Source organism: Hyperolius riggenbachi, chromosome 10 (genome assembly GCF_040937935.1).
Source record: "Hyperolius riggenbachi isolate aHypRig1 chromosome 10, aHypRig1.pri, whole genome shotgun sequence".
Classification (NCBI taxonomy): domain Eukaryota; kingdom Metazoa; phylum Chordata; class Amphibia; order Anura; family Hyperoliidae; genus Hyperolius; species Hyperolius riggenbachi.
Window position 1 is genome coordinate 214,781,479 of NC_090655.1, and position 16,372 is coordinate 214,797,850.

The 16,372-nt window shown below is 51.9% G+C and overlaps 5 protein-coding genes across 5 annotated transcripts; 2 read left to right on the forward strand and 3 right to left on the reverse strand.

Moving 5' to 3' along the window:
- Positions 1-482: 482 nt before the first annotated feature.
- Positions 483-1,040, reverse strand: LOC137536305 (histone H4). Its single transcript, XM_068258441.1, has one exon. It carries the CDS (start codon positions 1,032-1,034, stop codon positions 723-725), a length of 312 nt encoding a protein of 103 aa, XP_068114542.1. The 5' UTR covers positions 1,035-1,040; the 3' UTR covers positions 483-722.
- A 2,410-nt stretch (positions 1,041-3,450) lies between these two features.
- On the reverse strand, positions 3,451-3,872 carry LOC137536306 (histone H2A type 2-B). The gene has a single exon (XM_068258442.1). It carries the CDS (start codon positions 3,870-3,872, stop codon positions 3,480-3,482), a length of 393 nt encoding a protein of 130 aa, XP_068114543.1. The 3' UTR covers positions 3,451-3,479.
- Positions 3,873-4,268: 396 nt separating this feature from the next.
- LOC137536313 (histone H2B 1.1-like) lies at positions 4,269-4,665 on the forward strand. The gene has a single exon (XM_068258448.1). It carries the CDS (start codon positions 4,269-4,271, stop codon positions 4,647-4,649), a length of 381 nt encoding a protein of 126 aa, XP_068114549.1. The 3' UTR covers positions 4,650-4,665.
- Positions 4,666-5,863: 1,198 nt separating this feature from the next.
- On the forward strand, positions 5,864-6,293 carry LOC137536308 (histone H3). The gene has a single exon (XM_068258443.1). It carries the CDS (start codon positions 5,883-5,885, stop codon positions 6,291-6,293), a length of 411 nt encoding a protein of 136 aa, XP_068114544.1. The 5' UTR covers positions 5,864-5,882.
- An 839-nt stretch (positions 6,294-7,132) lies between these two features.
- Positions 7,133-7,801, reverse strand: LOC137536309 (histone H1A-like). Its single transcript, XM_068258444.1, has one exon. The coding sequence runs from the start codon at positions 7,799-7,801 to the stop codon at positions 7,133-7,135; it is 669 nt and encodes a 222-aa protein (XP_068114545.1).
- Positions 7,802-16,372: the final 8,571 nt, after the last annotated feature.

Consider the following 16,372-nt stretch of genomic DNA (forward strand, 5'->3'; position numbering starts at 1 on the left):
CTCTATACAGCTGCACTTCACTTCTGGGAATGCTTTGGGGAATGGGAGTTGGGAGTATACAGATGAACATATAGGTGACATGTAAAGCATGATTGCAGCAAGTGGGTATTACGTGCAAACAAACATTTCTGCTCGTCCCTCCTCCCTTCTCTGTCCACTCCCTGCCCATCTTCTCCCCTTCTCTGTGTGTCCACCCCCCTCCCCTTCTCCTGTCCTGTTAGTCATCTCACCCCCGAATTCTTCCCTTGTAAAATGATCCCAGATTCGGATCAAAGATCAAGATCTTTTCAATGATCCGATTCGAATCATCCAGATCATTGAAAAGATCCGAACATCACATCTTAGGGGTAGTCCCATGCTGGATCTGTAGCTTGGAGAGCTGCTTGATGGAGTGCAAGTGGCCTAGCCCCTGGGAAGATATAAGTTACAGGCAGAAGACTCCAGGATGGTTAACTGGGGGAGTATGGAGGCAGCAGCAGCAGCATCTGATGGCCTCGAGGTGTGGTGTGCAGGCAGCTATAGTAGCATCGGACCTACTATGGCGGTGAAGCTGTGCCTTTAAATGCGGCGTCCTCCGGTTCCCCTGGCAGCGGCGTGCCTCAGCTGTCAGGTAATAGGTCAATACTTCTAGCGGTAGTACTGCAGAGCGCTTCTATAGAGGTGGTGGGTGGCCCTGAGAAGGGCCGTTTGTTTTTGTGTAGTCGGGATGGAGTCAGGGTAGTTTAGCCGCCGAAGCCGTAGAGGGTGCGCCCCTGGCGTTTCAGGGCGTACACCACATCCATGGCGGTGACGGTCTTCCTCTTGGCGTGCTCGGTGTAGGTGACGGCATCGCGGATGACATTCTCCAGGAAAACCTTCAGCACTCCGCGAGTCTCCTCATAGATGAGGCCGGAGATACGCTTGACACCCCCTCTGCGGGCCAGGCGGCGGATGGCGGGCTTAGTGATGCCCTGGATGTTGTCCCGGAGCACCTTCCTGTGCCGCTTGGCGCCTCCTTTCCCGAGACCTTTGCCGCCCTTTCCTCTGCCAGACATGATGCTTCTTCTCTGCTGGAGATACACAATACTGTGCGCTGCCGCCTCCCCTCCTCTTATCCAGGCTGAGCGGACCTGACAGGAGACTGCGCAGAGGGGGAGGAGCCAAGGGCGGGTTAGTCATTATACGTCTACTTTGTAGTTGTTCTGCTTCCTCTACTTTTAATATTACATACAATGTTACATTTCTGACATTTAGCAGCAGCGCTCCCTACAGGTCAGGGCTTATATTGGCAGTAATGTGCTCTGTCAGCTCACAAAGCATCACAAGTAACACTTCTGCATAGGCTCTCCGGCATGTTTCCCCTCACACTGGGCATAATGTAACAGCTGTGCTGCTAAATGACGATCTATTTGTCCCTCCAGGAATAGAATATCATAATGTTGCTGTTATCCTTTTAATTTCTTACGGGGTCTGGTCGCTCTACTTTTACTATATCTTGACGTTTGGCAGCGCTGCGTACAGAGAGACCAGTGATTATATTCGGTAATTGGTTTTCTCTCCTCAGAAGCCAACATAAATATCACTCCTAATGGATTCCTGTCCTGTTTATCTCACACTGGACATGTTATGACAGCTGTACTAAATGATCTCTTTGTCTCCTCCAGAGGATCTATTTGTTCCCTTGTAGTAAATGACATTGTTACGACATAAACTCAATCCTGCATATCTCTTATGGCTGAACTCTGAGCTGGCATTGCAGGGAGCAGCACAGCCGGGGAAATGCTGAATATTATGGGGCAGCTGCCGGTGCAGCATCACATAATAGCCGCAACAGAGAGCGGCACATCCATCCCGCCTGTTCCACGGAAATTCGGCGGCAAATTTGAAAATCGCAACTGCTCTGCCTTAGCCAATCACAGCTACACAAACGTCTCCGCTCAGCCAATAGCTTTGCCAGAGTATTACTGCCTCTACATTGTGAATCAGACATTGGCCGTGCAGATACATATGCCTTTGTTGGCGCTACTGGGTGTTTCTAATGAATACCCCAAATGATGAAATACATTAATTGTAAAAGATTATAATGTGATGACTATTTTAATTAAAACAAGCCTGTTACGATCCATCCTGAATAGGAACGATCCCTCCACCACCACCACACGTGATGCTCTCTATTGCTGTGCTAATAGCGCTAATGCTTCCGTATAGGAGTGCTGCCTGCAGGCTGATCTGCTTATGGGATTGTGGATCAGGATTACTGTACAGCCGTATAACATTGCATCTGATTCAGAGCCAGGAACACGTGTGGCTGCCAAACAGGAGGATCCATCTGATTCTTTTACATGGTATTTGGCAATATGGAGCTTGGCTTTAGTCTATGAAATATTGTTTGTAACGTTAACCTATCATCTCCGTTAATATGGTGTGGACTTTGTAAGCACACCATCGTGTGACACGTCTCTGCATGCAGCAGAGGAAACAATATAATGCGCATCAGGCTCTGTATAGACCGTGTGCGTGGCTCTGAGAAGAATATGTAACCATATTGCTCTCCTACACGCACGTGTCTCAGCCATTTAGCAGTTTGGGTTGAGCACAAAAGAGATGCAGAAGTGTAAGCTATTCGTGGAGAATGTATTTCATGCAGAAAGGTAAATGTACAGTATATTTAATCGCTGAACAAGCTGCCAGGAACCCTCTGTTGCCAGCTTTACCTGTTCCTCGAATTATGTTCAGTTTGACCTAAAGGCTCATTGTCCGACCGCTCTGCCCATGACCGATAGAGGAGCGATCTATTGGCTGTTGCGCAAATATCTGGGGAAATACTTCAATGAGATTAAATATATATTTGGGGAAAGTATAGCCTTGGCAAAGGAAATACCGGCAGAGCGATAGGTAAAATGGAGGCGGAATGCATTGCCGATACTCGCAGGGAATTTATATTTTAGAATGAGCAAATCGAGATATATCGGTCACGGGTTAGTTTGTGCAGATCTATAGTGGCGGGAAAAACCGTTACCATTTCAAATTGATAATTAAACTATCAACTGATTTGACCCAACCAATCACCGTGTACAATTTCTCTCCCTTCATCCATAAACGCGCAAAACCTAAATGGATTGGATGTCTGACACCTGCTCCGCTGCACTGTCACACAAGCAGCTATATTGCTGCCGAATTGAACATTTTACTGTATTTAACTATTTTTACTGCGGAACAATGACTTGACAAAATCCGTCCCGCAGATTGCCAGCAATTAGTGCCTAATATATACCCGCAAATAAGATTATTCAATTATGATAGTTTTTGAGAAAACCATCCATCGATCTTTACTTCATACCGATACATCAGTGTGCGCGCTAAAAATATTGTATACCCGACCTACATGTGACAATATGATAAGTATGTTCTGTACTCGGCTCTGTATAGACCGTGTGGGTGGCTCTGAGAAGAGCCTTTGTGGTTCTGTACTGTGTGTGTCCGGCTGCTGCTGCAGGGAATTACTTGCTCTTGGCCGCCTTGTGGCTCTCGGTCTTCTTGGGCAGCAGCACGGCCTGGATGTTGGGCAGGACTCCCCCCTGGGCGATGGTCACCCCACCCAGCAGCTTGTTGAGCTCCTCGTCGTTGCGGACAGCCAGCTGCAGGTGGCGGGGGATGATGCGGGTCTTCTTGTTGTCCCGGGCGGCATTGCCAGCCAGCTCCAGGATCTCAGCGGTCAGGTACTCCAGCACTGCGGCCAGATAGACCGGAGCTCCGGCCCCCACCCGCTCCGCATAGTTGCCCTTCCTCAGCAGACGGTGAACACGGCCGACTGGGAACTGCAGGCCGGCCCGGGAGGAGCGAGTCTTGGCCTTAGCACGGGCCTTGCCGCCTTGTTTGCCGCGTCCAGACATGATGATGATGGCAGCTAATCAGGATGTGTCTCTCCAACGCAAGTATCCTAATCCAGCCCTCCTCCTTCTATATATACTCTGCAGGCTGTGTCCCGCGCTGTCACCTGATTGGCTGCTATTCAGTACTGCCAATGGCGGCTCGGTCTAGCAATCCGCCAATCAGCGACTAGGGCGGTGCTCTGCATGTTATACCTGAATAGCCGGTGTGTAGTTGTGCTAAACCAATGAGGGAGAAGGGGCGGTGATCGGGCGGTGCCAGTGACGCTGCCAATCAGCACAGCAGCTCCTCAGTAGCTGCGTTTGCATAGGCCGCCCATATAAGGAGGGGAGGCGGCGCTGTGGCCTCTCTGTATATCTCCGCACTCCGCAGTGACTGAGAAGCAGCATCTTCCAGCCATGCCTGAGCCAGCCAAGTCCGCTCCTGCCCCCAAGAAGGGCTCCAAGAAAGCTGTGAGCAAGAACCAGAAGAAGGACGGCAAGAAGCGTAGGAAGAGCAGGAAGGAGAGTTACGCCATCTACGTGTACAAGGTGCTGAAGCAGGTACATCCCGACACCGGCATCTCCTCCAAGGCCATGAGCATCATGAACTCCTTCGTCAATGACATCTTCGAGCGCATCGCTGGGGAAGCTTCCCGTCTGGCTCATTACAACAAGCGCCACACTATCACCTCCCGGGAGATCCAGACCGCCGTCCGCCTGCTGCTGCCGGGAGAGCTGGCCAAGCACGCCGTGTCCGAGGGCACCAAGGCCGTCACCAAGTACACCAGCGCCAAGTAACAGCGCTGCCCGGATACTAAGCACACCCCAAAGGCTCTTCTAAGAGCCACCCACCAAATCACTACAGAGCTGTCCTATGCAATTTTAACACACATGAAGTTAAATGTTTTGCCTGATGTATCTTTATAATTTGCTCTATAACGTAACTTATCAGCTCTCTTCAAATTGCTAAAGTCCTTCAACTTATTGTTGCCTTTCTATGGGGTTTTAGGTGTAAGTAAGGACACTAGAATTACGGAGAGAACACGTGGCGGGCCCATATCGGCTATGATATCCTGACTATACATTACGGCTATTCCTATCGCAGTCAGAGCAATGGAATCCCCGTCTGGCTGCTTAGTTGGTCACAAGTTGGTAGTTAATTAATAGGGGAAATATATGTACTCACACCTATTGTTTAGGACGCTGCAAATTCTTTAGGCTCTCATATGCCGCAAAGTATTTTCCCAGAATACAGTGATATATATCTATGTACATTTAAGAATTGCGAGGTGCCGAAACCTTGCAGTATCTTTTTAAATGTTCGTTTGTCCGCTATCCTAAGCGTCCAATCACGTTTCCTCGATACATACTGGGATGTGTGTAATAATATCTATGAATGAAGATCTGCAGTGAGCGTTGCTGTGATCCATGTGTATTCTTTCCAGTGATCCTCGCCGCACATAACAGCACAGCGGCCTGTAACTGGTGGCTGATGAATGGTGCCAGGGAGGGACAGGGATCCTCCGTCCCGCCAATCTGTAGTCACAAGTGATGTGTAGCTTCCCAGCCGGCTGCAGCTGCCTAGATAGATACAATATTTGGGCTGTTCATGTATCTATTTCTCTCATCTGTTACAATGTTTCCTCTCTGGCTCCGGTCTCCTCTCCTCCTCTGATCTGAGCCGATACATAACAGCTTGTGCTGTGTGAGCTGCAGAGAAACAAGTACTTTATTTTATGTTCCTAATCCTTCCACTATTTCCCGCGGCTTTATAATTACCTAGTATAGTTTTTTTTATTTTTAGTTTAATTAATAGGCAAGAATGACCTCTTAGGGGAAATTGGCGGGCTGCTGCTGGAACAATAGCCTGGCGGTACATTTGAACAATAACGGATGCCCTCCAATAGCCAATCAGGGAGAGACAAGACACGCCCCGACCAATCAGAGGGCAGAGCTCAGTATAAATAGGAGTAGCGGCGGCTGTGTCTCCCCATATTCGCAGCAGCACATTAGTGACGCTGATTAGCAGGCATGGCCAGAACCAAGCAGACAGCCCGCAAGTCCACCGGCGGGAAGGCTCCCCGCAAGCAGCTGGCTACTAAAGCCGCCCGTAAGAGCGCTCCAGCCACCGGCGGAGTGAAGAAGCCCCACCGCTACCGGCCCGGCACTGTGGCTCTCCGCGAGATCCGCCGCTACCAGAAATCCACCGAGCTGCTAATCCGCAAGCTGCCCTTCCAGCGCCTGGTGCGGGAGATCGCTCAGGACTTCAAGACCGACCTGCGCTTCCAGAGCTCGGCCGTCATGGCTCTGCAGGAGGCCAGCGAGGCTTATCTGGTGGGGCTCTTCGAGGACACCAACCTGTGCGCCATCCACGCCAAGAGGGTCACCATCATGCCCAAAGACATCCAGCTGGCCCGCAGGATCCGCGGCGAGAGGGCCTAATCACGGCACGCAGCCATCCTATTACGTCACACAAAGGCTCTTTTCAGAGCCACCCCACATTCTCCTTGCAGAGCAGTTTTACAAAGTGTATTATCACTAAACTCTTCCAATGTGCCAGTCTGATCCAAGGGGAAGGTGGGTGGCCGAGAGATTTGGAAATGCAAGGACACTACCGGCTCTCTACACGAGGAAACACTCTGAAGTATAACATTGTTCTAATTTCTAACAAGTATATATTACAGTAGCGGATTCTACATAGTACACAGCGGGTCAGATCAGCATTCAGCAACGCTGATCCCTCTGTAGGGACCGATCCTTCCGCCTTAATCACTAAACAAATGTATAGTAAGCCATTGCATTTGTCTCAGCCATTCACTTCGACATCGCCGACGGGTACTTGACTTGCAGACATTTGAGCAAAGCTACAAGCCACTGTAGTGCATATATATTACACATTGGATTTTTAAGAGGAAAGTGGCCTTAGCCGACATACGTTGAGCTGCGGTGAGTGAAGCAGCATGTTATATAACAGCCATCACAGTAGCCATACATCTAAGCCTTCGGTACAGGGTGTGACTTGGAAGTGCTGGGATTCCGGTAGAGGAGTAACACCATTTAAACGTACTGCTGCCGGCAGTTTTAGCAATGAACAGACTAGGATATATGGGGGTAACGGATCGCTTGAAAATTGCTGGACTCAATGACATGTCTAAGTTTGCAATGCACTCCGTTACATGTACTACCTACACGCCGACAAACAGAAAACATCACAGCCCTTTGGGGGAGAGATTGGGTGGCTCTGAAAAGAGCCTTTGGGTTTATGAGAGACAATCTTAGACTTATTTCTTCTTAGGAGCGGCCTTTTTAGGTTTGGCTGCCTTCTTTGCCGGGCTCTTAGCGGCTTTAGGCTTGGCTGCCTTCTTTGCCGGGCTCTTAGCGGCTTTAGGCTTGGCTGCCTTCTTTGCCGGGCTCTTAGCGGCTTTAGGCTTGGCTGCCTTCTTAGCCGGGCTCTTAGCGGCTGCAGGTTTCTTGGCCGCTTTCTTCGGACTCTTCTTGGCAGCACTGGGGGCTTTCTTAGCTTTCTTTGGAGACTTGGCCGCAGCAGCCGGCTTCTTGGACTTAGCCGCAGCGGACGGCTTTTTCTTGGCGGCCGCCTTGTCTTTGCTGCCCTCCTTCTTGCTGATCTTGAAGGAGCCGGAGGCGCCGGTACCTTTGACATGGACAAGGGTGCCCTTTGTCAGCAAGCTCCTGACGGCCAGCTTGAGGCGGCTGTTATTCTTCTCTACATCGTATCCTCCGGCAGCCAGAGCCTTCTTCAGGGCGGCCAGGGAGACCCCGCTGCGCTCCTTAGAGGCGGACACGGCTCTGACGATCAGATCGGACACGCTGGGACCGGAAGGCTTGTTGCTGGCTTTCTTGGCTCCTCCGGTTGCCGCCTTCTTGCTCTGCTTCTTCTTGGCGGCGGGCTCCGCTGCGGGAGGGGCGGCTGCTGGTGCGGTCTCTGCCATCTTCCTGCACAACACAGTGTAACATTGCAGGGAGAGCGCCAATCAGCGCATATATAGCCTCTCCGGCCGCGCTGCCATTGGCTGCTGATAGGAGCGCGCCTCGTCTTCCTATTGGAGGGATCCGGACTCTCTGCCGCCCCTCCTCTCCACACAGCTGTCACTGCTCGGCTCTCTGCTTGTGTTTCCTGCCGGGAGAAACGTGGGTTTATTCCCTCCGGTATATAGCAGTGTGCCCCCTGTGTGTGGCCGCCCGGCTGGCAGGGGTCTCCCCTCCCCCATTACAGCTCCGGGGGACTTCTGAGCGGAGGCTGCGGCCGGGAAATCCCGCTCTTATGTGACCAGCTCTGCTTACTGCTCCCCCGATCTCTTCTGTCTCCATCATTATCAGGGGGAATACAACGTCTAATATACAATGTTTTCTGTCACTCCCCCCTCAATATGAAGAAAAGTATCTCCGCCATGCATCATATGGGGCTGGGGGGCTACTGACCCCTGGAGGGGAATATCAGGCTGAGAAATGTGCAGGATACTAGCACATAGGATGGGCCTACATCACACATGAGATGTCTAGAGTGTTTGTATTTCCCAACTAGAATCTTAGACTTGCATTATAGATACTAGTAAACAAGTGTATGCTGACTGCTGGTCAGGCCGAGGCAGACACTGGGGACTGGGGGAGACTATGGGCAATGGTTACAGAGGGGATGAAAAGGAGGCACTTAATGGTTAATAGAATAGATGCAGAGTAGTGATGGGCGAACATCCAGATGTTCGGGTTCGGCCGAACATGCCCCCGATATTCGGCATGTTCGGGCCGAACCCAACCCGAACATGTCCCTTTGGGGCCCCTATAGGGTCTCTGCATAAAGGGAAAGCATGCCCCCGAGCGCGGGGGGGGGGGGGGGGGGGGTCGGAAATGCCCCCCACCCCTCCCCGCTAAGCTCTCCCTTCTGCTGGACCCTATAAAATTAAATCTAAGTCCCCCGAAGGTACCTTGCAGGCTGGCAGGAGGAGGGCAGGAAGCGGGCAGCCGGAGAGCATAGGCGCTAGTACCATCTGATACTTCCGCCCGCTCTCTGACGCACTTCCTGTTTACATTTGTAAGTCACGTCAAGAGAGAGCAGAACATGATGACACGTACCCTCGTACGCGTCATCGCTGTACTCCTGCTGTCTCTTGACGCGACTTACAAAAGTAAACAGGAAGTGCATCAGAGAGAGGGTGGAAGTACCAGATGGTACTAGCTCCTATGCTCTCCGGCTGCCTGCTTCCTGCCCTCCTCCTGCCAGCCTGCAAGGTACCTTCGGGGGACTTAGATTTAATTTTATAGGGTCCAGCAGAAGGGAGAGCTTAGCAGGGAGGGGTGGGGGGCATTTCCGACCCCCCGGGCTCGGGGCATGCTCTTCCTTTATGCTGGGACCCTATAGGGGGCTATGTTCGGCCGGACACGGCTGTGTTCGGCCGAAAAAAGAAGGCCTGTTCGGGTTCGGGCAGCGTGCCCGAGCACCCTCCCGAACACCATGAGGTGTTCGGGGGGTGCCGAACCGAACCCGAACAGGCCAAAATCCGGGCGCACCCGAACAGTGGCGAACACTGTTCGCCCATCACTAATGCAGAGTGAGTAGATCACAAAATGTGCAGATTCGGTGCAGAATTAGAGTAAATGAGAGGAGGGTAGATAGGATCCCAACCTGAACAGAGAACACTAAGGGCCCTTTTCCAAGGGCTGCAAAACTGCACATTCAGTGAGCACAGCAGTTAGCAGCGGGCACGGGCAGTTAGCAGGCAGCGGATAACAGTTATGAGTTGTGTGTCAGTCTTTCCACTGCCTATCAACTGCTCGTGGAAAAGGGTCTTATGATCTTTAGACAGTTAACATCGGCATCAAAATGTGAACCAGGTAACTTTCAGCAGCTGCAAGACATTGGGGAAGGTTTGTGGTCTGAGTATAGCCTAACCAGGGGAGAGAGGCAACAGGGAAGGGAGGTAGACTGCCAAGAGAACAAATGAAAAGAAATGAAATAAACAATTAAACAGTGTATGCTGAATACACCTTCAAGGGTGATACCAGGCCATGGTCGTTGGTCGGGGGCCAGATTATGAAACCATAGCCTGAGTACAATGACAAGCACCAGGCATGTGACAAACACTGCAAACCAATGTGGCAGAATTGTTCTTTTTATATCTGACCTTATTTTCCATCAGACTGTTCCTACAGGTGAGCATCCTCCTAATTCATGTTCAGAGTGTGGGAAATGTTAAAATAATAAAGGGTATTTATTTAACCGCCAAAGAAAATGAACAGGTGATCACGTGTATCCCTGTTCAGAGTGTGAGGAATAGTTAATTGATAAACATAAGCTTTGTAGACAGCAGAGAAGTCTCACGGGGAAGTGCCCTTTTTGTGCAGAGTGTGGGAAATGTTTCTGTGATAAACAATATCTTCTTTTACACCAGAGAAGTCACACAGTTGAACGGCCTTTTCCTGTTCAGATTGCGGGGAATGATCCATTTTGATAGGAAACCTTCTTAGACACCAGAGAAGTCCCACTGGTTAGTGTCTTAGTGCAGATTGTGGGAAATGCTTTATGCATAAGGCAACATTTGTTGCACACCAGATGCACCACAGCCTCTCTGAAGCTCATGACAGGCGTGTTGTAGTTTTAGGAGTGTTTTGTTACTGCAGCAACATGTTTGTATTTAGCACAAGTACATCACACCCCTGAGAGGATGCTAAAGGGTCATTCATGGGAAAGTGATATTGGTTTCTTAGCTGAAGTCTGAGGGAGAGAGCTAACCGACCAGGACAATGTCACACTTGGCCCTTGCCAGCTGGCCAGGTCACCTGCTATCGATGTCGCCTCCATGGAAGTTGGAGCCTCCTCACTCTACACAGGGATGCTCAGCAGAGCTCGAATATTCGAGTAGCTCGAATATTCGAGCTCTTTTTCAGCTATTCGAGGTCGAATACCGAGCTCGAATAGCTGCAGCTATTCGAATGGGCTATTCGAGTGAACTGGAATAGCCCACTCACTATTCGCGCTATTCGAGCAAACAGCGCTATTCGAGCTCGAATACCGAGCTCGAATAGCGTCATAGCCCAGATTGATGTCCTTAGAGCCAATCAGAGGGCTCCCAGGCCCTCTGACGGCAGCCAATCACAGAGGGGGACCCTGGCCAGCCCCTACCCTATAAATAGCGGCCGCCATGTTCGGTTTTTCCGTCCTTGCCTGACTTGTACAGAGAGAGATCTGCTCCTTTGTGCTTTGGCTTAGCAAGTGCTCTATTGTAGTCAATCACCTAGCGTTTTTGCTCACATACACCTGCTATATACACCTATATTGTTGTTAGCTAGATAGAGATTGTATTTTAGTTAGTAGCTTGTGTGTTACATAGAGACAGGCAGCTGCTGCAGGCAAGCTGTGTGGGCAGCTGTCCTCCTGTCCTCTGTTAGTTTATTTCTCATCTATACCAGTGTTTCTGCTGTGTATTCTACCCTGTCTTGTCCTTTACTTACTGAGTGATTATTGTATTTTGTAGTTATACTACTGTACTAGGGACACTCACTGTTACTGTTCATAGCTCCTGCGTGTGTGTGCGTGCACTGTCTGTAGTGTACACAGTACACAGTATTCCCTTCTACTGAATCATCTGATTAGTTACTACTGAATCTGATTATTGTATTTTCTAGTTGTACTTACTGTACTAGGGACACTCAGTCACTGTTCATAGGCGTGTGTGTGTGTGTGTGTGTGTGTGTGTGTGTGTGTGTGTGTGTGTGTGTGTGTGTGTGTGTGTGTGTGTGTGTGTGTGTGTGTGTGTGTGTGTGTGTGTGTGTGTGTGTGTGTGTGTGTGTGTGTGTGTGTGTGTGTGTGTGTGTGTGTGTGTGTGTGTGTGTGTGTGTGTGCACTGTCTGTAGTGTACACACACTCTATTTCCTTCTACTGAATCTGATTACTACTGATTATTGTATTTTCTAGTTAGTGTACTAGGGGACACACTCACTGTTCACTGTTCACACTTACTGATTACTGATTATTGTATTTTGTATTTGTACTGTACTAGTAATCACTTAGCGATCTAATCACTTAGTGATTAGTGTCACCTCACCCACCAACCCACTCCATTAAAGTTCCCCACTTTTTCACCCGCCCTTTTAAAAAACTTTTTTGTTTACGCCCAAAACATCTAAGATGTCTGGAAGTGGCAGCCAGCGCGGTTTGGGCAAGGGGAAGGGCAGCAAGGGAATCAGGAGGAGAGGGAGCAGCATTGTGGCAAGCCGCGCCACCATGCACAGTTCCGCAGCAGCAGCAGCTGCGTCAGTGGCTAACATTCCGCCTATAGCCACTGGCCGTGGATGCCTTGGGCGCCCAGCAGGAGCATCAGCAACTCACGCTGCAGAGACACAGCCGCAGCAGCGTGTAGTACCTGCTCCTATTTTCCTCCAGCCGGGTCGGAAACGTCCCATTGAGGAAAAGGATGCAGCCACTGTGGTGCAACTGATGACGGAGGATGAGCAGCCCGCCATCAGCTCTGCATCCGAGGCCTCCACCCTCACCACCACCACCACCCCTGTTCGCAGCAGCCGCCCAGCAGGGCCGGGGGAGGAGGCCAGTTCACCGTCAGTTGACGATCTGTCATTCAGCAGTCTTTTGACCCCAGGCATCATGAGTCAATTGTCTGCTGTTGTTGGCGATTTTGAGGAGGAGATGCTGATGGGCACTTTGGGGGAGGAGGGATTGGACAGCAAGACTGTGGCGACAGTCAAGCAGCCCATCCATGCATCAGGAGAGGAGTTTGGGGGGTCATCATCCCAGCAGGACATGTTTCAGGAGGGGATGATGATGATGATGATGATGACAGGGTGACAGACAAAGACTGGGTGCCACCACCAGCACCTGGGGATGTCATCATCAGCAGCTCTGAGGAGGAGGAGGAGGAGGAGGATGCACTTGTGGGCCTTGCAAGGAGGCGCATCATTGCAAGCATTGGCAGCAGTAGGCAGGTCCCACAGCCTGCTGGTGTCTCAGGCTCAGCAGCAGCAGCTGCATCTGCCAGTACCACCACCAGCCGCACCCAAGCCGCCGTCCCCCCCCCCAACCACCACAGGGAGACAGGCAGCAACGGCTCCAGGCCGTAGGGGGGTTTTCTTGTCACCAATCTGGCAATTTTTCTCCATGCCCACAGTTTACAGCAAGTACGCCACTTGCAACCACTGTCAGCGGAAGTTGAGCAGAGGTTCAGACCCCTTAAAGTTCAGCACCAGCTCTCTCATCAACCATCTTGCTGCTAAACATTACCACCAGCATGAGGAGTTCCAGAGGCTTAAGGCATCTGGTGCTGGCAGTGGCACCACACCCATCACTGCACAGCCTTCAGCAGCAGCAGCAGCAACAGCAGCCACCTGCCCTCCTGCTCCTCCAGCACCACCAGCAGGAGTGCGGAAACGCACTGCTCCTCCCCCCTCTGCAACTCCTGCCGCCGACACTGAGGCCTGTTCTGGCAGCCAGTCCTCAGTGGCCTTCTCTGCTGTCTCCGCTGATTCCCGTGCTAGCAAAAGGCGACGCCAGAGCCTTTTGAGCGAGTCCTTCCAGGGGGTGGTTAGGGCTCTGCCTCCCAGCAGCCGTTGCGTGTGGCAGCTGAACGGCTTGCTGGCACGGGCCATGTGCTCCCAACTCCTGCCGTACACGCTCGGGCAGGAGGGGAGCGACATGTGTGCGCTGCTTGCTTGTGCAGCCCCAGACTAGCAGCTCCCCAGCAGACACTTCTTTGCCCGCCAGGTCATGCCTGCACTGCACCGCTTTGTCATGGCCAATGTGGAGCGAGGGCTGGAGCACGCGGTTGGTGAAAGGGTCCACGTCACCATGGACTCCTGGAGCAGCCGCTTCGGGACAGGCCGCTACCTGTCCTTCACTGTTCACTGGGACAGCTTGGTGGAAGGGGGTGAGGATGGGAGAGCAGCAGCGGGCACAGCAGCAGCAGCAACACAGTGGGTGGTGCCACCCCGCAGGGTCAGGGGAACTGCAGCAGGTTCCTCCGATCCTCTGCCATCCTCCGGCACACCTGGCCAAACCCCCCGCCTCAGCAGCAGCGTGAAGCCACGCCACTGCCAAGCGCTGCTGCAGTTGGTCAGCCTTGGGAAGACCAAACTGACGGCAACCCATGTGTTGGCCAAACTCCAGGAGCAGGAGAGGATTTGGCTGACCCCCAGAGTCGGAGAGGTGGTGGTCGACAATGGGGCCAATCTGGTTGCCGCAATCGACAGGGGAAACCTGACCCACATCCCCTGTCTTGCCCACGTGCTGAACCTGGTGGTGCAGAAGTTCTTGCGCACCTACCAGAGGATGGGTGAACTGCTGGAAACGGCAAGGAATGTTGTGCGTCACTTCCGGTGCTCGCCTGCAGCCTCTGCGAGCCTGGAAGACGTGCAAAAGGAGCTGGAGCTGCCATGCCATCGGCTGATCCTTGACGTTCCAACTCGCTGGAACTCCACCCTGGCGATGTTGGAGCGTCTGGTTGAACAGAAGCACGCTGTCAACTAGTACCTTGCCCTGGCCACTGTGTCCGCCGCTCAGAAAAGGGACAAGACCAGCAACATCCCGTCCATCGTCCCCGATGACGACTGGGGGCACATGCAGCAGGTGTGCTTAGTGCTGGCTCCCTTTCTGCAGGCCACCAACATGGTGAGCAGGGACCATGCTATGGTGTGCGAGTGGGTGCCCCTGGTTTGTCTGCTGAACAGGGCCCTCGATGCTTTGCTGGAACAGGGAGCGGCAGCCTTGGCCCAGCAGGAGCGGCATGCAGCTGCACAGTCCACCTCTGAGTGGGAGGAGGAGGAGGAGGACTTGGTGGAGGTCCCTGACCTTGCTGCTGATGAGGGGGATCAGCACAGTGCAGCTGAGTTAGTGAGGGGGTGGAGAGAGGATGAGGCGGCAGAGGAGGAGGATGAGGACAGCACTGCCGTCGATGTGCCAGCACACGTGGCCCACCTCTTCCCAATGGCAGCGCACATGCTGACGTGCCTGCGCAGGGACCCCAGGGTGATCCAGATGAAGCAGAGGGAGGACATCTGGATCAGCATGATGTTGGACCCGCGCCTCAAGGGGAAGTTGAGCCAGTTCCTGCCTCCTACAGGAGGAGACCCAGCGCAACAAATAAGGAGCTTGCAGCAGGCCCTTGTTGAGCGCTTGGAGGAAGCCTTCCCCCAGCCTTCCACCCCCACTGTCCAGCCAGCACAGAGGCAGCAGCAGGTGCCTGCATCCAGCAGCTAGCGCCCCACAGACCTGCTGTCTCTCAGCAACGAGCTCTACAGGACTGTAGAGGCTCCAGCAGTGACTAGAGAGGAGGTGCATGCAGCAGCATCCTCCTCCGGTCACAGCCAGCGCCTGACCCGCATGGTGGCTGACTACATGGGGTCCTACAGCGGGCTTGACAGTGATGCCCCTGTTGATCCCATGGAGTATTGGGTCAAGCGCCTGGAGATCTGGAGCGAGCTGGCGCAGTATGCCCTGGAAGTGCTGTCCTGTCCCCCTTCCAGCGTGCTGTCCGAGCGCTGCTTCAGTGCAGCTGGTGGCGTGGTCACCGAGAAACGCTCACGTCTGTCTCACAAGTCTGTGGACAGACTGACGTTTCTCAAGATGAACCAGGCGTGGGTGGAAGGCGAGTTCCTGGACCCTGTTGTCGGCGAGAGGGGGACATGAACTGGCTGCCGGAACCATCGTTAATATGCCTTACCACCCTTTACCACCTCCTGGCTCCTGCTCACTACTAAGCCAGCCTGGTTCAGTTTGACTATTACGTCGCCTGTAGCCACACATTTTACACCTACAGTGGGCTGCTGTGTACTGCCCTTCTGCTGTCTATCTGTGTTTCCCACTGCCAGGGTACACAGATTTACCTTCTGCTGCCACTCTGCCACCAGCTATTACATCCAACAATAGCTATATGTGTAATTTGCTGTAAAAAAAAAAAAAAAAAAAAAAAAAGGTTCAATTTTTCAGAGGTGCCCGGGTTGAAATCTGTGTTGTCCCAGTTGTGTATTGGACACGATGTGGGCTGCACGACCGCTGTCTGGGACCTCCTGTTGTGTTTATTTACAGCCCTGATATCACCGCTAGGTACCAGGGCTATTATGTCACGCTGCCTACCTGCTGCCACACTCACACTACTCCTCCATTCCTCCTGCTGCTGCTGCTGTCTGTCTGTGTTCCCCACTGCCAGGGTACACAGATTTACCTTCTGCTGCCACTCTGCCAAGATATAGAAGAAGAAGAAGAAAAAGAAGAAGAAGAAGAAGAAGAAGAAGATATAGAAGAAGAAGAAGATATAGAAGAAGAAGAAGAAGAAGTATACAGTACTGAACAGAATTTTGGACACAACTTCTCTTTCCACTTTTTTTTTTTTTGGAACATCCCCACATAATCACTTGCTGTTGTTACTTGGAAAAAAAGATGTTTCTTGCATCATTCACCCCCAAAACAAGTGTTGGAAGCTATTTAAGGCCAATTTGAATAGTCAGCTTGAATAATGAGCTCAAATACCGACTCGAATAGTGAGCTCGAATTTCGAGGT